This window comes from Silurus aristotelis (genome assembly GCF_946808225.1).
Source record: "Silurus aristotelis genome assembly, chromosome: 21".
Lineage (NCBI taxonomy): Eukaryota > Metazoa > Chordata > Actinopteri > Siluriformes > Siluridae > Silurus > Silurus aristotelis.
Genome location: NC_139594.1, coordinates 16,247,525 through 16,273,848, shown reverse-complemented (window position 1 = coordinate 16,273,848; position 26,324 = coordinate 16,247,525). Strand labels below are relative to the sequence as shown.

Here is a 26,324-nt window from a genome sequence, read left to right as displayed (position 1 = left end):
CCTCCCTCCCTTTCCCCATCCACTTCAAATCCCCTATTCTGTCCACTCCTGCCCCATTTTAGACCCACCACATGCTAATTGATGAAAAAAGCCCCAGCAATCAAACGGGCTGGAAGGACATCAAGCAGCTGGTGTTGTGTTGGCAAGTCCGGCTGGCCATTCCAGGATCAGCGTCTCTCTCTGAGGCTTGTCTCCACCCCATAAAGGAGAGCCTAATGAAGCATGGGGAGGGAATTACAACTAATGCTAACTGGCAGATGTCTTGCATTGTGCCAGGCTACAATAAACAATATGGCTGCCTCTCATGAATTAGCATGAGAATGGGGAGTGCCTTCTGGAGGCTCTGTTTTGACTGCTGTTTTTAAGGAGACTGCTTTTTTTTTTTTTTATCTCTTCTCTTTTTTTCCTTTAGTTCCCTGCTTATGTCTCTTTGCAAATGAGGTGCGTTTAAGGACAGGTGCATTGTTTGTTTGAGGTGTTTGAGGCTGATGCTTGCTTAAGCAGATGGTTTTAAGCTGTAATCAGGTTTTCTCGCTATGAGGTAATGTGACACAATGAAATGCACTAAGTGCCACTTCCACAGCTTTTAAATTCAGCCTCTTGAATGGCACTGCGGAAGACAAGGGGAGTTTTTTCTCTATCGCCACTTAACAGGTGTTAGACAGGATAAGGTTCTGCATGGTATTAGATATATTGTTATTTTCATTCAGGCAATTCAATTGATGTTAAATAAACAGGTCAGTGGAATTAACCCTTTAATTATACAAACTCGGTAGATGCAGTGTAGCTGAACTTAACTCATCTGAGACATGTGGGGTGAGTGTGATGTTTTGTCCTTGGGTCATTATGCTTGAGGAAATGTGGCAATATGGCTTTAAGCCAAAGCAGAGTAACTGATGAGGCATAATGCCGTTGCGCCAGCCTGCCTGTGCCATGGCGGCTTGGTGGGTCTGGTAGGTCATGGCTGGATGGACATTTAGAAAGAGGCCCTTGTTTATTGCTGGCCACCATGCACCCAGGGCCTCAACTGATACACACGTTCATTTGGCTCTAGCTTCCTTTATCCGCATTATCAGAGGCCCCGTCCCTTTCCCTGCCATGACCAGATCTGTGCCGTTTGCAAATGTTTTCTGCTTGAGTGTGCACACTATTGTGTCAGTGCATTTAATCACTTACCAGCTGGTTGGGGACTGAATGGGGTGGTGGGCTCAGATCCATGTCACTTGTGAGGTCTTGGACGCAGGTTTTTTTTCCAGTGTATGCCATCACTTTATGCCCCTAGTTCAGGGCAATTCTTGTTCAAATGTTTCCTTTACCTTTTCTCATAGACTTATCAGGCCAGGTCTGAGAGTCCCAATGGCTGTAGGTTTTTTTTCCTTCTTGTGCAAGTTACACCAGAGGAAATGGCAGTTAAGCCATTTTCTCTCATTTCATAGGCATTGGCCCTCAGATAGAACAAGTGCTGGATAGACAGCTGCAGGGAAGTGGAGGCCCAGCAGAACAGGACTTTAAAGTTACGTCTTTCCGGCCCTGCATCAATGTCAGTTAACATCTGCCACACTCTAGATTTAAAGGGCAACCGCTCACTTTTTCCTTCTCCAAACCACAAGAGCCCTAATTTTCCAAGCAGGAATTCTGATATCAACAACGATGATCCTGTGATCATTTCTTTAAATCTTCAAGTGAGAATTTTCTTCCTATCTCAGTCCTTGATTTATTTTTTCTTCCCTCTACTAGCCTGCTACTCATGTGTTATGTGTTATCATGCTCTGCTTTACCCTTAAAGCAATGTATAGATATCTAGACCCGAAATAATAAGGAATAGCTGTGTTTTCTGTGTTTTTCAGGATATGATGTACCAGTTGCTGCAGGGGTTGGACTTCCTTCATTCACATCGTGTGGTTCACCGAGACCTGAAACCTCAGAACATTCTGGTCACCAGTGGCGGACAAATCAAACTGGCAGACTTTGGCTTGGCGCGCATATACAGTTTTCAGATGGCGCTTACTTCAGTGGTGAGTCAACTTAACAGTTCTTTGCCCTCTTTTCATGGTTGTTGTACATACCTTGAAAAAAAAATAGTTTTTACCTTGAAAAAAACAAGAAGCCCTAAAAAGATGAGCTATGCAGCAAGTTTAAGAATTTTGATTCAAAACAAAAAACACACAAAATCTATAGTGTGTGTTGTTTTTAGCCACCAAAACTGTCATCAACGTGCAGGGATAAGCTGAAAAAAAAAAAAAATTTGGAAGACGTATTTAGAACGTTCGCAGAAACATATCATGACCAATATACCGAAACGAAACCTGTTCTTGTTTGGAATACAGTATTACAAATATACAATGTTGTCTAAGATTCTCTGCAATTGTGACTTTCAAAGCTACAAACTGCTCATGATTAAAACCGTTACAGAAAACTAGCCTTTTGATAAAGTAGCTAGCTACATGACAAAGTATTTCACTTCCTGGAAGCTATTTGCCAAACTCAGGAAAATCAGTTAATGTTTTCATTTCATTACATAACTACTATTTACATGCTTTATTTTTTTAGCGGGGGTATCGTGCTAAAGAGATTTTGCTTTCAATAACTGTAACAGTTAACATTATTTATCTGTAAATCAACTACCCCCTAAAGACAGAGTTAAAGTTTTTTTTTTTTTAAGGGGAAATACAGTATCTAGCAGGCTAATTTTAGCCCACTGCTTATCTATTTTGAAAGTATTACAGCTGATGCTAGAAATATGAGCTTATTAGCGTCACTGCTTGTAGCAACCAACTTTCTAACACTCCAAATACATCTGCAGCTTTTTAGGTTACGACTTCTTCTGGAGCTGAGCTGATATCAGCTCTCTTAAATTAAACCCATTGTTTCTCAATTTATACCCTCTTGAGTCCTCCCAAGTAAATTTCAACATTTTAGTATATTTGATGGAAAGATAACAACATTATAATCGATTATTTAGCAAAGATTTGGCTAGATGATTTTCTTTTTTCCAATGCAAAATCAGGAAAAGAGAACTGCAGCAAAGTAAAAAGATCAGTTTGTCCCCTGGGGCTGACATGGACAGGTCCAGTCAGAAGTGATCTCACCACGAATGAAAAGCCAGTCAACAGCGGCGAGTCTAACAGCAGGTGTATAAAAATCGTAAAATAGGACCAGATGATTAATGTCATTGGGCCCCACAAAGTCGTCCGTGGATGTAATGGATCATGAGTCAGTGAATTCCCCATATAATTATTTTAAACTATAGTCTCTTGAAGTGAGCTCTAAGGTCTGAAGATGCATATAACCTGTGAATGGACATCATCTTGTTTTTTTTAATACTTTACGCAGAAAAAACGTATTGTATTTCTTTCTGTTAGCTGAAAATGAGCGTGGCATATTGTCAGCTGGACTTTTTCTGGGGTGTCTCAGGGAAATTTTTAGACATTTAAAGGAATCCCCTTTCAGTAGCTCAGCCTTGAGTACGCTTATTAACCCATTCTGTTTCACTGCCAATTCAGTTTGTGAAATTTTTTTCTTATGTGGTTTCAGAGGTTAAGCAGTTGAGCTTCTGAAAGTTTAACTGTTAATTCACCAGAGATTCAGCATCCCCACCCTTAAATCAACTGTGAAACAGACGCATAGTGAAAAACAGACAGTATGAAGTGTAAGAGATGGTGAGAAAGGGAGGGAGGGTGATTTAGAGAAGTGATATACTTGAAAAGGGGGAGAAAGCGTGAGTGAGAGCGAGAGAAAGAGAGCGAGAGAGGTGAAAAGTGGACATGGAATAATATGATTCATTTCCCTGCATCGGGAATCCCCCACATCACTTTGCTTTCAATGTGCCTAAAAAAACACTTCCTCACAGCCTTTTGCAGGATAAATAAACGATAACCCCCCGGGTATGCAAAGCAGACTCTGAGGTTTTTCACCCCCCCTCCACCCCATCTTACAAATTATAATTCTTTAGTGCCTGATAACCAGAGAGTTGATACACACACGTAGACCTTGCAAGTAAACCAAATGGTTTTAAGTAGTGGTAACTAGGTCTGATGTCAGTCACTCCAAATGAATCATACAGTGAAAGGTTGCTGTCTGATTTACATAATATATGAAGGTATGTGCCTTGGGGATTTTGCACAAAGAGGTCCATATTTAGTCAGTCATCACATATTTACTCAGTGTTTCTGCTTAGGTTCTGAGAAATCTTGTCTGACTGTCTGAATAATAGCAATGTATATATATATATATATATATATATATATATATATATATATATATATATATATATATATATATATATATATATATATATACAGTGAGGAAAATAAGTATTTGAACACCCTGCTATTTTGCAATTTCTTCCACTTAGAAATCATGGAGGGGTCTGAAATTGTCATCGTAGGTGCATGTCCACTGTGAGAGACATAATCTAAAAAAAAAATTCCAGAAATCACAATATATGATTTTTAAACTATTTATTTGTATGATACAGCTGCAAATAAGTATTTGAACACCTGTCTATCAGCTAGAATTCTGACCCTCAAAGACCCCAAAAGTCTGCCTTTAAAATGTCCACCGCCACTACATTTATTATCCTAAATTAGATGCACCTGTTTGAGGTCATTAGCTGAATAAAGACACCTGTCCACCCCATACAATCAGTAAGAATCCAACTACTAACATGGCCAGGACCAAAGAGCTGTCCAAAGACACTAGAGACAAAATTGTACACCTCCACAAGGCTGGAAAGGGCTACGGGGAAATTGCCAAGCAGATTGGTGAAAAAAGGTCCACTGTTGGAGCAATCATTAGAAAATGGAAGAAGCTAAACATAACTGTCAATCTCCCTCGGACTGGGGCTCCATGCAAGATCTCACCTCGTGGGGTCTCAATGATCCTAAGGTAGGTGAGAAATCAGCCCAGAACTACACGGGAGGAGCTGGTCATTGACCTGAAAAGAGCTAGGACCACCGTTTCCAAGGTTACTGTGGGTAATACACTAAGACGTCATGGTTTAAAATCATGCATGGCACAGAAGGTTCCCCTGCTTAAACCAGCACATGTCCAGGCACATCTTAAGTTTGCCAATGACCATTTGGATGATCCAGAGGAGTCATGGGAGAAAGTCATGTGGTCAGATGAGACCAAAATAGAACTTTTGGGTCATAATTCCACTAAACGTGTTTGGAGGAAGAAGAATGATGAGTACCATCCCAAGAACACCATCCCTACTGTGAAGCATGGGGGTGGTAGCATCGTGCTTTGGGGGTGTTTTTCTGCACATGGGACAGGGCGACTGCACTGTATTAAGGAGAGGATGACCGGGGCCATGTATTGCGGGGTTTTGGGGAACAACCTCCTTCCCTCAGTTAGAGCATTGAAGATGGGTCGAGGCTGGGTCTTCCAACATGACAATGACCCGAAGCACACAGCCAGGATAACCAAGGAGTGGCTCTGTAAGAAGCATATCAAGGTTCTGGCGTGGCCTAGCCAGTCTCCAGACCTAAACCCAATAGAGAATCTTTGGAGGAACTCAAACTCCGTGTTTCTTAGCGACAGGCCAGAAACCTGACTGATCTCGAGAAGATCTGTGTGGAGGAGTGGGCCAAAATCCCTCCTGCAGTGTGTGCAAACCTGGTGAAAAACTACAGGAAACGTTTGACCTCTGTAATTGCAAACAAAGGCTCCTGTACCAAATATTAACATTGACTTTCTCAGGTGTTCAAATACTTATTTGCAGCTGTATCGTACAAATAAATAGTTACAAAATCATACATTGTGATTTCTGGATTTATTTTTTTTTAGATTATGTCTCTCACAGTGGACATGCACCTACGATGACAATTTCAGACCCCTCCATGATTTCTAAGTGGGAGAACTTGCAAAATAGCAGGGTGTTCAAATACTTATTTTCCTCACTGTATATATATATATATATATATATATATATATATATATATATATATATATATATATATATATATATATATATATATATATATATGTATGTGTGTGTGTGTGTGTATGTACAGTATGTGTGTGTGTGTATATATATATATATATATATATATATATATATATATATATATATATATATATATATATATATATAAAACCTGTCCAAAAAAGGACCGCCTTTAGCTTTGATTACGGTTTGATTATGATGCACGCTTTTGCCATGGCATTGTTTCCATAAGCTTCTGCAATGTTACAACATTTATTCCCGTCCAGAGTTTTTTTTTTTTTTTTTTTTACCAAGATCTATTGATGATGGGAGAGTCGGACTGCTGTGCAAAGTCTTCTTCAGCACATCCCCAAGATTCTTAATAGGGTTAAGGTCTGGACTTTGTGGTGGCCAATCCATGTCAAAATAAAAATGAATTCTCTTTCACAATTTAAACCTGATGAATCCTGAAATTGTCATACTGGAATATGCCCGTGCCATCGGGTAAGAAAAAACCCACTGATAGAAAACCCTGATCATTCAGTATATTTAGGTACTCAGTTGATTTCATTCTTTGGGCACATAACGTTGCTGAACCTATACCCCAGCAACCCCAGATCATAGCACTGCCCCCACATGCTTGTACAGTAGGCACTAGGAATGATGGGTGCATCATTTCATCCCCCTCTTCTCTTACCCTAATGGGCCCATCACTCTGGAGCAGGGTTAATCTGTATTTATCAGACCATATGACCCTTTCCCATTGCTCGAGAGTCGAATCTTTATGATCTCTAGCAAATTGATGCTTTTTTTCCGATTAGCCTCACTGATAAGTGGTTTTCTTAAGGCTACACAGCTGTTTAGTTCCAATCCCTTAAATTCCCTTCACATTGTGCATGTGGAAATGCTCTTACTTTCACTATTAAACTTAGCCATGAACTCTACTGTTGTTTTTTTTTTCACCAAATGTTTAAGTGATCGCCGATCACGATCATTCAATATTTTTTTCCAACCACATTTCTTCCTCGAAGATGAAGGTTCCCCACTGTCCTTCCAGTTTTTAATAATGCGTTGGACAGTCCTTAACCCAATTTTAGTAGTTTCAGCAAACTCTTTAGATGTTTTCTTTGCTCGATGCATGCCAATAATTTGACCATTCTAACAAAGATTAACATCTTTTCCACGACCATAGGATGTCTTCCAACATGGTTGTTTAAGAAATGAGAAGCTACTCACTGCAAAGGTTAGGGTTAAATAACTTGTTGCCAGCTGAAAACATTTAAGTAAACATTTTGTTCGTGAAGATTTGTTTGTTTATTTGAAGAAGGACAAATAGGCAGGAAAAAGCGTAAAGATTTAAACCAGTTTAACAAGGGCCAAAGTGTGATGGCTAGACGGGTCAGAGCATCTCCAAAACTGCAGCCGTTGTAAGGTGTTCCCAGTCTGCAGTGGTCAGTATCTAGCAAATGTGGTCCAAGGAAGGAACAGTGGTGAACCGGTGACAAGGTCATGGGCGACTAAGGCTCTAACAGATAAGTAGCTTGAATTGCTAAAGAAGTTAACGCTATATATAGATTGATACAAAGGTGTCTACAAAGTCATACAAAAATGTTTGGTTATTTTAGAGCAAAATATAAGTTTGCCATTTCAGAGTGATGAACTCGTGTAACACATCTGGTTGTCATGTGCATGTAATTGCATACAGTCTTCTAGCCCATCTTTATAGTTTGATGTGTGAGAGACCATTCTAAAATGTTTTTCTGCTTCATAAATTTGTAAAGAATGACTATTTCAGTTACTTAAGCCTTCCTGTCAGCACAACCCAGTTTCATTATTACCCTTTGACCTCTCATCAAACAGGCAGTTCTACTAATAGCACTGCTACTCAGTGGATTTTTTCCCCTTTGGCACTGTTTTGTATAAAGTCTTGAGACCCCTGTGTAAAAATCAGGAGATTAGAGGTTTTCGAAACAAACAAACCAGCTTTTCTGGTACCAACAACCAGGCCACATTCTTAGAAAAAAGATTGCATCAGGTAATTACCCCTTTTAGAGTGTGAGCACTGTCTGTAAGGCATGAGACGGTTGGAAGGTTATGAGCTTAAATCCCTTCGCCACCTAGTTGCCACTGCTGGGTTCGTGAGCAACAATAGCAAAGATGACAGGAGTACATGAGCATGTGGTGTTGAATGATTATTAAATGCAGGACAATTTTCACCACATCACATTTAAAGGGTGTTTTTTAAACAGTTTTACCGCTCTGCTTATAGCAATTGTACAATAAATATTCAATAAGCAAAGAAAGCTCCGAACATTTTACCGCAGTGTTTAGCATAAGCACTGCTATTTTGCAGCTGTCTCAAAGCTGTTGTTCGTTCTTCCAGTATGTAGATGAGACAGGGAGAGGCTGAGGGCGTGTAAGCTAGAAGACCACCCATTGGGTGCTGCTGATGTGGAGATTAGCTTGACCTTACAAATCTCATGGGACCACTGCATTGTTGATCATTATAATGACTCCACTCTCCTGGTGGCCATTGTGCACCTCTGATTGACGGGGTAAAGCCTGAGAGCAAAGGCTCAAAATATAGCAAGGGTTTTTTTTTCTCGTCTTTTAGCCTTTTCGGATACATTAGCAAGTGTTTATCCTGGGTCATGTACAGACACAAGAGAGGGGAAACTGCTCTGGTAACTAGGTTACAGCAAATAATACATACACTTGGTGATGGTGATGGTCATAACGTACCTTCTGTTGCCTTTTACAAGCGTTAGTCTATGAGATCAGAATTAGGTAATGGTAATGATGCATGCTGAAAACCGATTCCAGCTTCGAGTGGGAGTTGGTGTAAAAAGTGGAATGTCTGTTTTTCGACCGTTTAAGGGTTGTCTCATGAAAGCCATTAGGAAAGCACCCAAGAGAACATTATATGCACCATGTTGCTTATAAAAATAGATTTACTAAAGATTAACTGAAGGGATATTCCCTGAATCATTTATTCTAACGGGTGATGTGTTGTTTTGTTTTTTTTTCATCTACAGCTACAGGGCAAAATAAAGAAGACAAAGAAATGTAAATTATTTCAAACAGATCTTCATTGTATCAGGTTTCAGAGATATTCATGTTGTTTGCCATAGTTATGGGCAGAGTTGTGTTCGAAAGTAATATAGAAGCAAATTGATAAGTTCAATCAGGGAAATTGGTAGTTCAGTGTTTAAAGCTCTGGGTTGCTGAGTTAGGTCAGGCCCCAGAATGGCCAAGCTGCCACTCTTGGGCCCTTGAGCAAGGCCTTTAACCCTCTGTGCTGCAGGGGCGCTGTATCATGGCTGAGTCTGTGCTTAATGAATAATTATATATATATATATATATATATATATATATATATATATATATATATATATATATATATATATATATATATATATATATAATATGTATAGTTATATATAGTTATATAGCTATATTTATATATAGTGCTTTTGAGCAGCTTTTGGATGCTCACACATTATGTCGATATCTCTGTCTTTAAAAAAGTTATCTGTTATAATGTTGTAGACAGAAAGAGTCATGGTTACACTTCCCTTTTTTTTAACATTATCTTTTAATGTCCTGGAATTTTTTAAGATCAGTTGCAAAAAGTGTTAAATTAAACACAATAAGTCCCAAAAATGACCAGAAAGAGATGATAATAATAGGAAAAAATTATTATATATAAATATATTATGAGCATTCTCAAATACCACTAGGATTACTACTAATAATAATACTAATAACAAGAAGAAAGTAATCATGACAAAGTAATTCAGTATTGAAATCAAATGTCTTTTCAAGTAGTTTAAATTATTCATTATGAATTTGTTTATAAAAACAAAAACAATTTAAAAACAAACCAGAAAAGGCCTCACCACATCTTTTGGGTTTAGTTTTTTGAGAGTAGTGATAAGTAATGATCATTAAAGATTGTCTCAGTTGCTTTGGAGCGTAGACCAGAAATGAAACTTGTGCACATCATAAAAGAAATGATCTCTTGGTTTTGAACAAAAATTGCGAACGCTTTGGTACATTAATTTAATTGACTGTGTACAGTTGTCTGCTGTTTCTTACATTATCAAATGTTTGTCATGTTTAAAATGTATTATACTGGTTCTCACCTGAATATTCTTAGTGTCTCAAACATCTAGGCATCAATCCATTATAAAAGCCATTAAATGCAAAATGGTTGAACCAGTTGTCATAACCTGTCAAGCATCAATTTCTATTTCTTTTTTTTTGCTAATGTGAATTGTGCAAATTAAACTTGAATGTCACTAATAAAGTCTATTGTATGCCATCAGATCAACTAATGATCAACTAGGTTAAAGAGTAAGAAACGACAAACGCTAGTACAGTACAGTAAAAGTGTGAATCTTTTCTCGTCTCTTGCAATCAATATCCCACATACAGTAATGTGTACATTTGTGCTGTTGAAATTCATAGATGCCATACAGAATTCAGCCTTGTGCGTTTTTAATGATCGCAATCCAAACGGTAGTTTACATGAGGAAACACTGAAACCGTGCACGGTCATATTGAGAACATAAAATGACTAACCATTTTTGTCCATCTTGTTTGTGAATAGTGACAAAAAGACTTATCGTTCTGATGGCACAAATACTTATGAGAAATGAATTTAGGATTTTAAGAAAAGTAGAAAGATCGGAAGATAATCCAATGTGTGGTGCTGTTCGTACAAATTGTTTTGAGAAATGCACTTTTGCAAGTATTAAGAATGATTCGACAAATGCTCCAAAGCAACTGAGAAAAGCCGTAATAAGATCTTACGATAAACAGTTTGAACTCAGGACATTCTAGTTCACGATGATTCAAGTGAATTTAGCTGAGCTTGAGTTTGATGCACTGCAATACAGCAGTACAGCATTTGTGTTTGGTGAAATACCTTAATGAGTTTAGTGTCCATTTGAGGCTGGTATCCCCTCATGCGCATCTCAGCTTATTACTGAAAATCAGAGTGACTACAGTGAAACGAGTAGGTAGCGAAGAGTGTAAAGAATGCGATTCTGTATCCGTCAGAGCCCAAAGTTTAAGGTTTGCATGGTTAAAAAAACTTGAAAATGTTGTTATTTGCATGCCATTTGTGGTGTCATGTGGCTTAAGTGTCCCAATCCGGCTCAGTTTTGTTCTCGGTTAAAAAAGACTTGATCCAGCAACTGTTTTTCTGCATACCACAAACTCCACAGCAACCTTTGCTGTGGGTCCTCTGGGCCTTGATGCTTCCTTCCTCTCTTCTGGTGGAATGAATTCCTCATGTTGGCAAAACGTAACTGCTGCCTCTCTCTCTCTCTCTCTCTCTCTCTCTCTCTCTCTCTCTCTCTCTCTCTCTCTTTCTCTCTCTATCTTTCTCTCTTTGTGTGTATATATATATATATATATATATATATATATATATATATATATATATATATATATATATATATATATATATATATATATATATGTGTGTGTGTGTGTGTGTGTGTGTGTTTTCCTTCAACGTTCACAAGGTTCTTCGCCTCTGTAAACCGAACTATCTCGACTATCAGGTCGGATAGGACTCGAATTGCAATAACTGTACGTGATAAAATGTCATATACGCCATCATCTAATACCTGTTATTTTAACTGCCAGGTAAACATTATTTTTTAGCTTTGCTCAGACTTGTTGCATTTGGAGGCGGTTGAGTGCAAAAATGTGCCAGTTTATTCTACCACCTGCACAATAGTTCCCTCCCAGTTAGCAAATTTTTTCAACTAATTCGCCATGCAAATGACACTAATCAAACATGACAAATTACATCAAGAGCAGCGGATCGTTTCACGAACTCATATTTGAAGACGATTTACATGACTGGCTTTGAGTTCGCAAGAATTTAACCTCTCCCTAACATGGAGCTTAAACAAAAGCAGGAGGATCCCCACTGAGTTATTATTCAAAAACAGCACAAAATGCAGGCTTGTTAGAACTGTTATGATCTAACAGATGAGTAAGTAAGATTGGTTTCAAAGAAAGAAAGAAAGAAAGAAAGAAAGAAAGAAAGAAAGAAAGAAAGAAAGAAAGAAAGGTGCTTTATACTTGTCATGTGTATTTTTTTTATAGCACAAGGAAATTATTTCTCTGCATATCCCAGGAAGCTGGGGTCAGAGCACAGAGTCAGCCATTAAACATCGACCCGGAGGGTTAAGGGCCTTGCACAAGGGCCCCAAGAGTGTCAGTTTGGCCATAACCGGGCTAAACCACTAAAAATGAGAAATAGCTAGCTACCAAAATGAGAAATATTTTTTTTAAATATCCCTAAATGATCTTGGTGTGTGGTTTAGAGAAATGTATTCTTCGCTCTGTTGCACTCTAATCGATTATTAAAAAAAATGCTCTGTATCAAATGCAAGTATCAGATGTATTTAAAGTCATAGCATTTCCTATATGAAAACCCAGTCCTCTGACTAAAAAGAGAATGAAATGAGAAGTCAGAAGTGAACAGAAACGCAGTGTCATCTCCACCTCTGGAGGGAACTGGGGCAGAAGCAGGAGGTAAACTGATAATTAAAGTGATGGTACAGTGACACTTAAATATAAACCAGTGAGAATCCATGGGAAGACTCCATGAAGAAGAATTCAGTTTACAACAAATGCTCCTATATCCTGATTTAACTTCCTGTTTTTGGATGTTTTTCCCCCAACTCTCATTCAAATCGTGTTCATCTTTATGCAAACTCTCAAAAGTTGGCTCTTCTTTGTTTAAGTTTGTCTGAGGATTAGCAACGCTGATACGAAACAGGTGAGAGGTACTTTGACATTATGAGGTCCCTGTTACACCCAGAATCATAGGTGAGGCTTATACAAATCGTTTTTTTGTTCGACAGTTTTTTTCGACCCGGCAACTTAGACGTAATGGAACAAGAAATAACTTTAAGTAACGTTGTCATATGCCTTCACTTGTGAGAAACTCGAAGGCTGTTGAGAGGGGTTATGACTCCAGACTTTTCTCCCATGAAGATTTATTTTTTTTTGCTGCATTAAAGGCGCTCACAATGAAGCCCAGTTTACTTTCGATCAAAAACTGTTGATGAAACTAGATATTTCTTCGAGCTCCAGTTAGATTTCCAGAAGGCTCTTCTGCTGAGGGGAAATCAAAAGCGACTCTTTTTCTGCCAGACAATGTGCTTTTACTTGGGACCGATATACAGGCAGTGGAATGGCTGAAGAAGAAAAAAAGAAAAAAGAAAAGAACGAAAACAAGACATGCAAGAGAGCACGTGCAGCAGACTCTGGGAATGTTTAGATATCTCTTCCGGTATTCCAAAAAGGAAGAAAAAGGAAGGAAGAAACGAGAAAGGGAAAAAAAAAGAGGGCGGACCCTGAACTGCAACAGACACACATAATGCACGAGGAGCTTCTTTTTTTGGTATTTCCTGTGTGACCCTCACCAATGTCAGTCCACGAGCGACGAGATCTTACTTATACCTCAGTTTAGATTGATTGCTGATGACATCTTGGCAGCGGACCAGAGCGGCAGAAAAACTGATCGAGGGGGCGCAACAGCATCTGGATATTAAAGCTTTGACTGTAACAGCAAAAAATTACGGCATATATCAGGAATTTTCCAACTAATGATGTGCGGATGTGGTAGCACAGGGGAAAGAGAGGCTGACTGTACTCTCTTTGTTTGCTCAGAGAGGGCCCCATACAACATTCCTGTAAGCTCTGCATACTTTGGCAGCAGTTGGGGACGCTTTTTTCTTCTTTTTTTTCTTTTACTGTATACAGTTCTGCATGCATGCTTTGCTCACTTGTGACTTCATATCGTTCAGTCTTGTTCAGGCCTGATTGACTTGTCACTTTTGTAAATGGGATTTTAAAAGAAAAAGAAAAAACTGTACGAGTAAGACGTTTAGTTGAGTATTCGAGTTTGAGGAATGAAGTGTCACAGGACAGAACATGACACAACGGACATAAAAGTCATATTCAGTTTTGTAATTTATTTGCCTGGTGCATGTAGAAATGGACATGGTTGATTTGATAAATGATATAATGCAAATATGTGCCTCATGGTGATGGCTTGCAAGCTATTACATAAAAATTCTCTCTATGTCCATGTGCAATTATTACTTATTATATTGGAATTATGTTTTCTGGTTTCCTTCCACCTTGCAATAAACATACGGGTATATAAATTGGCGACAACTGGGTGTGAATATGTTGTGCACTATGCCTTGCAATTGAATGGCATTCCATCCGGTTCCCACTTTCCCACTACCCAGTGTTCTGAAATAGACTATATCAAGAGACAAGAAATCAGAACTAGTCTCCTGCGGACTTTGCCCTTTTCCCAAAGATGAAGATCCAGGTCAAAATTAGCCATTTTGAAATTATAGCGGAGGTCCAGCTCGAATCACAGAAAGTGCTTGACGAGCTTCGAAAAGACTTCCAGATGCATATTCCAGAAGTGGCAGGAATGCTGCGAGTGCTGTATTGCTGTGCAAGGGGACTATTTTAAAGGTGTTGCAAACATACATAAATAAAGTGCTTTCTTGTAAACAGAGCTAGTCTTAAAACGTTTTGATACCACCTCGAATTTTTCCTCATTGCTCCAAGTCGCATAAGGTCGCATTTCCATAAATAACACAACAGAGCAGTTTAATAGACTGACCACTAAGCTTCTAATCTTTCTCTAATCATATCACATACAAGATCTGTAATTAAGTAAATAAGAGGTCATTGGTAGAAGCTCATTCTTAAGGAAGGGCCTTTGTCCCCTGCCAAGTTAGTAGACTTGTCCCTTCAAAAGTGTCCAAGGGCAGCCTGAAAGAATGCGGACGAAGGTCATGTGTTGAAAGGGACTTTCATCCTTCACTTCCTTTGAGAGAGAGAGAAAGAGAATGTAAACACAGGCTGATGGCCAAACCCAAAGGCCAGTCTTGTTCTTAACAGCATTCTGTCTTTATTTTTTTAATTCCATGCGGCTGGAAAGGAAACGATGAGGCTGGGGATTGCAGCGTATTCATGCAAGAAGTGCAAGGTGGTACAGTCCAGTATAGTGAAAGTGCAGCTTGACTGAGTAGGCCTTGTGTGGTGTGGATGTGCTCGAGCAGCGTTGCTGAGTAGAGCTTGCAGAGCCACTGTTTCCCCTTGTGCTGAGTGAGCCCATGCCGTCTCACCAGATAGGAATGCACAGAATGCTGTCCTTTAATCTGAAGGCAGCCAGGACCACTTTATCTGACCCTCCAGTTAGCAGCCAACGGCGCACAGGACCGGCTCGATAGAGAAAGCATTACCTAATGCAAAACAAGCTGTGCACTTATAGCATGTATAGACATGTTATAGCATGTGAATTAAATGCATAGACATTCAATGTGAACCTGCGACTGGCTTAAAACCCGGCTCTCGGCTTTAAAGAAAAAAAATAATTATTCTTGACAACATTTTACAGATATTACAGGGTTTTTTTGAATGCTAAGCGATATTTTTGCGAATAAATGATAAAATGCACAGACTTCCACGAATGTACCAAGAAAATTTGTTTTACAAAAACAATCCCCCCGTTGGTGTTCATCTGCCAATTTCTAACCACCAGCCAGCTTTGCCCTATCAAACAACGGTTAGGGAGGGTGAAGGCTAACGTTTGCTCACTCTGAGACGTGTGCAGTCAGGCATTTTGTTGAACTGCCACTCGCAAGGCAGCGCAGTGCACTCATAAGAATGTGACAAATCCCTTAAGAAAGATTTGAAACTCTAGAGTGCTGTGGCATCATCACGATTCGAACTCTCAATTTTTAAATAATAGACAGACAGATGGTATTTTATAGCATATCACCGACTCCCTTTTAACCCAAGTGTTTAACCGTTAGCATGCATCGAGTGCTAGGTTGATTTACTACTAGAATTCTAACAATGTTAATGGTGAGAGTGATTTGTAGCAGTATGATATAACGTGTAAGGTAAGTCTAAAAAGGCCAAACATACAGTATACAATTCACTGAAGCTCAGTTTCATTCAGCTGCTTTCTCCCTTTGAGTGTGTAAATATGCTGTTTAAATTGTCTTTTTTTGGACCAATTATTATAACCATGCATTACCACTGGATACAATTAAATAAAGTTTATTAGCCTAACAGAATCAGCATAGTATGCGCTGAAGTCGCTGAAAATACCATCGATCAAAGCCGGCGCCGCTTAGCAGTGAACGCTTCAGTGAGCTTTTAACTTTTAATTTATTTTCCAAAAATCCCATCGGGGCACATGCCGAGCGAAAATAAAGACATAAGTGAGACAAGAGAGCAGTCCCTGACTTTCTGCCACAAAACAGGCTTTATTAAGTCGTCTTCATCTCCTTGGGTTTCTTTAATCTGAGCCATTTTTGTATTTTCTTGTAAAAAGACCAAAATGTCTTTATGAGGTGCCAAACAGCAAATAAATAACCAGCAATGTCTCCATGTGGGTGACCCATAACAGCCCACCATCCCAGTATACACCCCCCCCCCCCCCCCACTCACACCCTGAACTCATTGACCCCGTCAGTGATTGCATTAGTTGGACTTGTGGTGGGGTTCGAATACAGTAGCATGACAACTGAGAAACTGCTGATTTTTGTGTCACAGTTTAAACATCACACCAAAAACAATGCAAAGTATGTGTGAAATGTGTGGTTTTTTTTTTTTTGGAGAAACACATCGGAATTTTTACTTTTTTTTAAACTGTCACTGTAATAGTTCTTCCCTTAGTGAAATGGATTTGATGTTATTTCATCATATTCACTGCAGTTTAGCCGTGCAAATAGTGCGCATGTGCCATTTAAACACAGGCACCTCGCTGTGTGTAAATGCCACACAATACAGTTACACCATCTTTTTCTGGCAAGTGACGAAATCCAAACGACTGTACAATGCTTATGGCTACAATGTGTTGCTAGGTCTTTTTTTTTTCTTTCCAAAACCAGTTTCATTGTGTTTTGAGATCATGAACCCTATTCTGTATGGCGCTGAGTTGAACAGTTTGCTCTTCGAAATCAACCCAGCGGTAGCACCTCAGTAGCTGAATCTTTGCCTGAGAGTTTTTGCACCGCTATAGCATGCGTACCATACGACAAGAACATATGCATGTGTGTGTTAATAGAAGTCTACACCACAGACTCAACGCTGAGAAAAGCGGATATACTGTGGTTCTTCCTAGAAGTTAAACAGCACCCCTCGTTACTGCTGCTAGAGCTAGCTTTAATCTAGAGCACACACTGAAGCTGAACTATAGAGTGAACTAGCATGATAACTGGCATGCATCGTGGTGTAGCGAGCATTTTTGATGCAATTCATAGAAAATGTATTCGTAAAACCCGTTGTACTGTGACGTACATATGTAGTGTTCTCATGCTATGCTAATCATTTTAAGACGTGTCCTTGTTCCCGAGTTCCCAAGCACCTGAAATCATATCACCATATCTCCATGAGTTGTAAAAATGAAGTTTGAATGGAGTTTGTATGATAATGGAGAGCACCTATTTCAGAATTAATCATGTGCCTTGGTTTCTGTCACATGACAACAAAGAGACCAACATGTTTCATCATTGGCTTCCTCTCCAATTCCCCTTAATCAGGAAGAGTAACTTGAGAAAGTGTCGGCATTTAAAAATAACTAATTTTACACACTAAAAATGAGGCTTTCATTTTGCTTCCATTCACACATGGCCTTGCACGAACACCTTTTGCGATTGCATATTCAGGGGCTCTGTAAGATTGTGGCCATAGATGAGTAAAGCAACCACAAATGTTTGGAGTAAGATCATGTTGCATTGCTGCATTCTTCAGTTGTCAATGTGAAGCGCTGCACCGAGTCCTGCATGGAATGCTCTGAAACTGTATGTAAATGTTTTGCAATACGTTGACTGCATGTAGAATTTCCGAGGTTCATTGCGACTTAAACCACAGAAGCTAGTCCTTTACTTGCCAACATAGAGCTGCATTTTTGCAGCATTGTTACAGATCACAGGTTTATATTGATGTGCTACTTCTAATATATTACTGTTATTAGCAGCTAGCAACAGCTAATTTACACGTCCCTGTTTGAAGAATGTTCTATGTAATCTGAGCCTGTTCTTTGACATGAATGATTAGGCTTTCTGCAAGGAGTATTTAATGGCAGAGGTAAATCTGTTTCTTTAAATTGACCATCAGAGCAAATATATATATATATATATATATATATATATATATATATATATATATATATATATATATATATATTGATGCAAGTGGGGAGCGAAGGCTGGTCCGTGTGGTTCCTGCAGCCGCTAAAATTGCTGAAGAAGTGAATGCTGCTAATGCTTGACATGTCAGGACTGTTTTGGCAGCAAAAGGGGACCAACACAATATTAATCCTTAACAAATTGCCGTGGAACAAGAGGAATAAAACACTCTGCTGTAAAAGGAAACCTGCTCTGCAAATTTAATATACTGTTCTTCAATTGAATAGTTCCTTCTAACACTGAATTGCTGTGTCTATATAAATCTAATTAAGCTCTAATCAGTGGCATGCGTCCCGTGTGCTGTTCACAGCTTCCTTCCCACACCAGCACTCATTAGGAACAACATTCTCTTCAGCAATTTGGCACATTTTATGATACGCACCCCCCCTGTCCCCACCCACCCCCTGATATACTCCTCAGGCTTTGCTTACAAACACAGGGGCGGCTGATTTGGCCGATAAGCCTAAGGGTTTCTGGGCTGCGAGCCCATGGTAGGACGGCATGCTGGAGAGGGAAAGCACCTGGAAGCCTTCCACTTTACTGGAGCAGGGTCACTGAGTTTTGTCTGGAAGCTCTCCCTACTGTAGCTGCTCAGCTGTATGTGCCGTCTGCTGCAGCTGTAAGGCCAAGAGTCACTGAGTTTACGGACTGAACATGGCTTTCAATAAGAAAAAGCAGCAGTCCAACTTCAATAGATTGATAAGCCATTAAAGGATTCATAGAGGCCCTGAAAAATATCCACACCCAAAAAACAGGGAAAACAGGATGCTGGTTTATAAAAAAAAAAAAAGTTAGCAAAAGTGGACTGAGCATTCTGGGTTTTGTATTTTTTCTCAGCAGGATAAAGACTCGCTGTGAAGTTTGTGTAATTTTGGCATACCAATATGAGCATTTAGAAGTTTTCCCTGCCAAATATGTCTTAATTTTTTTTACATAACTCAAACACCGGGGCACAGAAGAAAAATGCAGCATAAAAAAAAAACATCCTCTTCATAAAGACATATGCACAAAATCTAGGATGGGGACGAGTGTCCATGTGCAGGAATCTGCATGTGACAGTGTGTGCATTTGTGTTGTAGGTGGTTACTCTTTGGTATCGAGCTCCAGAGGTGCTCCTACAGTCGAGCTACGCGACCCCGGTGGATCTGTGGAGCGTGGGGTGCATCTTCGCAGAGATGTTCAGGAGAAGGTAAGTAAAGAGCATCCAGTAGGATTTAGCTCCCACACATACCCTTTTTACCCTTAAACTCACACTTCCTGCAGTCTCACAAGTGGAAAGGAGATTTTGATGAAGCAGATATGACTTTCAAAAGCACACATGCTTCACTAAAACTAAAAGGAAACAAGTCGAGCCTGAGTGACCCGATTGCTCAGTCTGGCCCACAGCATTGATAGTTGTTCACTACGTAGGATTTACTCAAAAATATAGCAGAGCAGCAAATGTTTGGGTTCTGAGCTTTAAAGCCATTTCTCAGAAGACAACAGTGTCTTCTAGTCTACTTTTAAGTGGTAACAGTGTTAATTGCTATAGAAGTCAGCAAAATGTCAGCTTATTTCGAGTTGCATCAAACTGTGTTAGCAAAGCAGCATTACATGGGCAGTTTCAGACATTTTATTAGTAACTATTCCTCAGAGTTTCACACTGAATGTAGAAAATGCCAGAGTCTTTCATTTTTTTGCGGTCAGTTCAGGGTGTTAAACTGTTGGGGAAATACCATGTGCTGTGGTTGCAGAAGGCATGCGAGAACTTCAAGTGCCATGTTCCTCTATGTCAGTTGTAGCAACGGTCTCTGTTGATCTGCTGCACAAGTTGCACCATTACTTTATTCATGTACAGCTGGGGAACACAGTTGAAAAAAAGTGTGGCCCGGTAATAATGTAGGCGGTTTGGGCACTATTTGTTATGTTCCCCTTGAAGGAAAGGGGAACACTTCATCACCGATTATCGATCGTGATAGGTGCTTTCTGGAGGACTCCATCCCACCATCCTCAAGGCATGAGGGCTACATAATTTTGATATGGATGAAAATGATATTCTTCAGCACTAATGGGTGACTTTTGGCTGAGCCTTATCAAAACAACCGTTTTCTTTAGGAAAAATGGAGTTTGTTACTTCAGCATACTTTCAAATGCTTGTAGAAAAGCTTGTGCTGAACTAAAAGCCTACTAGGAGTCTTTTATGTTTTTTTTTATTATTTTTTATTATTTATTATTAATTTGTGACAAAGCTGTAAAACCTGAATGCGATCTTAATACAGAAGTGTATGAATGAAAAGCACTACTCTGTAAAAGAAAAGCAGTAGAAAGGCAAGGTGCATTTAAAAAAGCAAGCTCCATCTGCAATCCGAATTTCCTTCCCCTAACTGCCACCAGTAAGACACACTTTCCAAGCAACAAGCAAACAGCAGAAAGGCCCCATCTGGGTTTTGGGCTATAATAGTGCAGCATGCGAGGTGTGCGTGTGTGTACCTGCATGTAGTGTAAAGTATGTGTGTTAGCGTACTTTACATTTATGTGTGTTAAGGCACATGTATTTCCTACTTGTCGATGGCTGGCTAAGTGTCCCTCATTGTGCTGAGGAGGATGTGGGGGTTGATATCTTCCTCGTGAGGAGGGAGATGTGGATGATGGGGAGGCCAGATTGCAGATCCACTCACACATCCTGTGTTTCACATCCTACCAGGCCTAACTGTAATGTACAATTATGCAGACCTCAATTCAGGAAGTTGAAATAACACGATTATTATTAGTAGAAGCAGTAGTAGGTTGCACACCAGGGCTGGTTTCCCGTGGAACTGAAAAGTAAACGGCGAACAGGAAAAGTTTTCACTAAAAATGGATTTGATTCCGGGTTTAAGCTCGTTATGGTATTATAGTGTGTCAGTAGGATTTCTGGGATAGTTCCGTCAGTGGGTACGTTTACCGATTATTTGTAATGCCGCCGGAGCCAATCATTTTCTAAAAATAATTTCTCAGGCAACTGCACTGATTTGTATGCAATAACATTCAGTAGCATAGTCTGAGAACATAAACGAACTATACCAGATTTAGATAGAAGGTTAGTACTGGGCTTGACTGCAGAAAATCAGGGACAGGTCTGAGAAAGGTGTGTGACTGTGTGCATAAGTCAGGTTGTGTAACGTGAAGTGTTGTACTGGTAAAAGCTGTCTCGCTCACACAATACCTGTGAAAGAAAAAAAAAAAAACACTGCACCGGGCTACTGGCCTACCTCCAAGAGTGCCAGAGGGCAGAAGGGAGACGCTTTGATCCGTGTTAGCAATACACCTCTTTCTCTCTCTTTCTCTCACTCTCACTCTCTTGCTATGAGTCTCTCTCTTTTTTTTTCTCTCTCCTGGAGGTGATTATGAAGACTTTTTTTTGTAAAAAGGACACCTGTTGCAGATTAAAAGGCACCCGGGAGAAGCTTTCCATTCTGTTGTCTAAGAAGTGCGAGCCATTCACAGATCCGAGTAATGGAGGTTTAAAAGTCACTGGGGGATGATAAAGACATGGTGCACCTGAGCTAGCAACACTCCGTCTGGTTTATTGTTTTATTTTTTGTCGGAAATAGAGTTCGGGGAGTAAGGGTTATAGCCTGGAGGGTCATCTTTTTTTCTTCTTCTTGAATTAAACAAAGAAGTTGTTTTAATGTAACACACCTGAGTTACAGTGTATTGTGTGGTCCTGTCATTACAGTCCTTTTAACGGAGGTTTTTTTTGTGTGTGTGTGTGTGTGTGTGTGTATATAAAGCTTTGCAGTTCATCTGGGTGGCCTAGTTGAGTTGATTTTCGATGAGAATTTCGAACGCTCCGTGCAAGTCTGTATCTGCATCTCCTAGATGGCGGAACGATTAGTCACCGGGTTTATGAATGATCATGAAATGTTGTTGACATTCCACCGATCCAAAGGTCTAACGTGAAACACAGAGTTTTTCCTAGGAAGACTTTTACATTGTTGTTTGCTTTCTCACAATTGTGTGTGTGCTGTGTCTACATGGCTTCACGAATGCTTTCCTATTAACTCACACACACACACACACACGCGCGCGCGCGCACACACACACACACACACACACACACACACACACACACACACACACACACACACACACACAGCATACTTGAGCATTCCACTGGCTATCAGTGCGGAATGTGGATGGAGAGACTGGCACTCGGAGTGTGACTCAGCTGTGTGTCCTGGCCTTGCTGTGGTGCCGTGACTGTGCCCACTCACTCAGGATGCATAATATCAGCCTTGTGCTCTCTTCTTCATTCAGAATAACAAGTAGGCCTGGGGCAGAGGAGAATGCAGCTTCAGGGAATTTTAAGCATACTTGTTTTGGCATGACGCAGACCAGGATATGGGTTTTTTTTTTTTTATTTGTTTGTGTGTTTTATACATGCTGCAAAGTCTTTCAACATTTCACATTTTGTACCCTTTCACTTGATGGGAAATAAATATATAAGCGCCTTTTTTTCTGATGACACACACTGAGACAATTGGTTTAATAATGCCGGTTTCACTTCTGACTTGTTTTTTGAGCATTTTGAATCTGAAAACCGACCGGTTGACGTAGACTCGTCCTTAAAATAACGTCTGTCTGATTGCTCAGGCGAGTAAAAAATGCTCGTCTGATTGAGTCAGAAAGCACTTTTCCGAGGTGATGGAAGGCGGCAGTTAGATGCTACCATGAGGCCGCCTCTTTGTCTCTTTACTGTTAGTCGAGTTCCGCACGGCAGTGGATCGAAGAAGACCTCGTGCTGATCTCGGGTGTTCTGTAGTAGTAGGGCGACCTCTGGTGAAAAAGTCTGTGCATGCCACTTTTAGTGCGAGGATGAGAATATAGTTGGTGTGTGTGTGTGTGAGAGCAGGACTTATTATAGCTCTTTCTCATGTTTCTTAGATAATTGGAGCCATTATTTCGCACGGCTCATTGCTGCTCCCCCACACAGAGGCGTACAGACAGCCAAAACAGACTACAGGGATAAATAGCGTTTGCCCCCCCACCCTCCTTGGTGAATGTGGTTTGGATTCAGTAATGGTGATTGGAATTTGTACACGTGCCAGGGGAAGCATGCTCGCCTACAGGCATCATGACGGGCCAAAGCCACCGCAAGCAGCAGTGTTCCAGGCAGGAAGACTCCAAAATGAGCGCCGCTTCATCTCATCATGTGCTGAAAAAGCCCTCAGTCTTTTCTCTCTCTTTCTCTCTCTCTCTCTCTCTCTCTCTCTCTCTCTCTCTCTCTCTCTCTCTCTCTCTCTCTCTCTCTCTTTCTCTCTTTCTCTCTCAGTCAGGAAACTACAGCATTCACAGGAGTGCAGCTCCTTACATCTGTACTGCTATATGGCCTGGCTGGCTTTTTCCAGGGGAATTTTCTCCTCTCCACTTTCACTCTACACACGTCTGCACAACAAACATATCACTGTTAACAGACGAATGTGTGTGTGAATCCCGAAGAGCGGCCGTGTTTTAACCGTGTTTCCAAAGCTTGCATTTGTTTCATGACAATAGATTTTTTTTTTACCTGAGATTTGAATGTTAGAAAGAATCATCCATAATATTTGCAAACCAGTAAATGCATTTCTCAAAACAACAATTTGTACAAACAGCACCACGCATTGGATCACTTGCAAAAGCCTGTACTTTTCTCAGAATTCTTTTCGAAAGTAAGTATTTTGTGTGAACGAACATATCGGCTTTAGAATAACAAGTCGTTTTGTCACAAGATCATCAAAATGTCTAGTATGTTATGTTTTCAATACGCACGGTTTCAGTGTGTCCTGATGTAAACTACGGTTTGGATTACAGTGATTGAAAATGCACAAGGCTGAATTTCTTCTGTATAGGAATTACAACAGCACAAATGTACACATTACTGTATGTGGGATATTGATTGCAAGAGACCAGACAGGATTCACATTTTTACTGTACTGTTTTAGCGTTTGTTTGTTTCCTGGTGGTTCATCGGTTGTCAGAAATTGTAATTCTGTGTTTTTTCTGTATACGCTCACCAATTGAAGGTTCACAAGATTCACCTTTGACCTGTTTTAGAGAACTAGTGGATCATCGGTTGATCTGATGCTGTACATTCTCCTCTCAACACTCATAATTCATCAATTTAAGCACATTGACGAAAAAAATGATCTTGACAACTGGTTTAGCCGTTTTGCCTTAATGAACAAAAATCTAGCTGTTTCAGCGGTTAAGAATATTCAGGTTAGAACCAGTATAATAGATTATGATCGACATGACCTAAACATTTGATAATGTAAGAAACAGCAGACAATTTGTACACAATCAATTAAAAGAAGGTGCCAAAGCAATTGTAATTTGTTCAACGCAAAAAGCGAGTACATAATGCAGAGTTTGAAGAAATGTTTCTGATCTGAGAAACGCTACAAAGCAAATGAGAAAAACTGTAAAAAAAAAATCTATGATCTACAAATGAATTACCTATACAATATATCTATGAGAATGGGTAGAAATCAGGATATTTAAAAGCAAGTTCATCTTTCAGGGTTAAACTTTCATACTTGATTTTGCTCTTTTTTAGACCACTTTTCCGTGGAAATTCCGATGTCGACCAATTGGGCAAGATTTTCGAGTAAGTATAATTTTTAATATATTAATGAATCCTCTTTAGCTGACTAATTAAAAGATGAGCAAAATTTGAAAATATTAGTCACATTTTTGGCTTTGTACAATACAAATATACATCATTTCAATTGGAAAATGTACTTAATGCAGCCAAAAAAAAAACATTTGAAAAAGTGTTGCAATGCAAAAATGTCATGAAAGAATTATGTCAATAAGCATGTTGAGATGATAATGATGATGATGATTGTATTGATGATTCCAGTGTGATTGGAGTCCCTCCTCCTGAAGATTGGCCCCAGGAAGTGGGTTTACCTCAGAGTGCCTTTCCTGCTCGGTCGCCTCAGCCTATAGAAGACCTGGTGCCTGATATGGATGAGCATGGAAAATCACTTCTACTCGTAAGTATTTGGTGTATTGCTCATTAGCATATGATTTTAAAGCTATAAGCATAGATTCCTTACTGCAAAACTTACTGAGTTACAAGTAAATAGGTCACCAATTCCAATATGACTCGAGTAAAAGTCGTAGAGTATTTGATTTGAACATTACTTGAGTATTTGAACCTAAACAGTTGATTGGTGAGGTTATACTTCCTAAAAAATATAAAACAAATTGTACAACTCAACACTGCATTAACACTGCAAGATCAACACAACATGCCAGAATGAAACATAGATCAAACAAGTCGGTCAAAAAAGGCAAAGTAGTAAAACTTTTAAAAAGGGGTGCAAAATGTAATTGGAACTGCTCATTATTGATTAAAATATAGTGAAATAAAATGTACTCTATTCAATCATTCATTTAGTTGAGTAGAGAGTAAAATTGACTTATATCATTAATACTTAATACTCAGAAAAACTATAAAATAGACAAAAAAATGACTTAAGTACTGTAACAAAGTATATTTACTCAAATACTTTACACCACTGGTGAACGTGTTAATTTTGAAGGACCTTAACGGTTTCCATGCTCTTTTTTTTTTTTTCTTAAACTTTACAGAAATTTCTGTCGTTCAACCCAGGCCGAAGGATATCGGCTTATGATGCCCTGTCACATCAATACTTTCAAAGCCTGGACAGCACCAGCAAGAGTCTCTATGCCCAACCCTTCCCGAGCAAAAATCCCTCCCTGGAGGAGAGAGCTGCTTGAAAGACTTACATTTGTATATATATATATATATATATATATATATATATATATATATATATATATATATATATATATATATATACTTACAGGCACAAGTCCTTTTTGAACTTGTCTTCCATCGCTGCATTACATGCTGCTTTTTGGCCTTGTTGAAGTATTACCGCAACTTTTGGTTGATGCATTTTTCACTGCAGCAGGTAATATCTGAGTCACAACAAACCAGCAAACGAAAACATCAAAAAGCTGCTTTCCTGCCTGCTTGTCTTCTTTAGCAGGAAGTCTCTCTACCCAGAGGAAACTCCACTGCCAGAAATCTGATATAGAGGCTGCTACACCATATTGCCAGGGATCACTTGATGGACATAATAAAAATACAACTGCTAGAA

The 26,324-nt window shown here is 39.5% G+C and overlaps 1 protein-coding gene across 2 annotated transcripts in view; it reads left to right on the top strand.

The window, feature by feature from the left end:
* cdk6 (cyclin dependent kinase 6) overlaps positions 1 to 26,324 on the top strand; it is a 34,263-nt gene extending 7,939 nt beyond the window's left edge. For both annotated transcript variants that reach the window (XM_083523805.1, XM_083523806.1), the window contains exons 4-8: positions 1,848 to 2,015; positions 19,269 to 19,378; positions 24,746 to 24,796; positions 25,052 to 25,187; positions 25,789 to 26,324. In XM_083523805.1, coding sequence (XP_083379931.1) covers positions 1,848 to 2,015; positions 19,269 to 19,378; positions 24,746 to 24,796; positions 25,052 to 25,187; positions 25,789 to 25,938 — 615 coding nt within the window. In that variant the 3' untranslated portion in view covers positions 25,939 to 26,324. The remainder of the gene's footprint in view (positions 1 to 1,847; positions 2,016 to 19,268; positions 19,379 to 24,745; positions 24,797 to 25,051; positions 25,188 to 25,788) is intronic.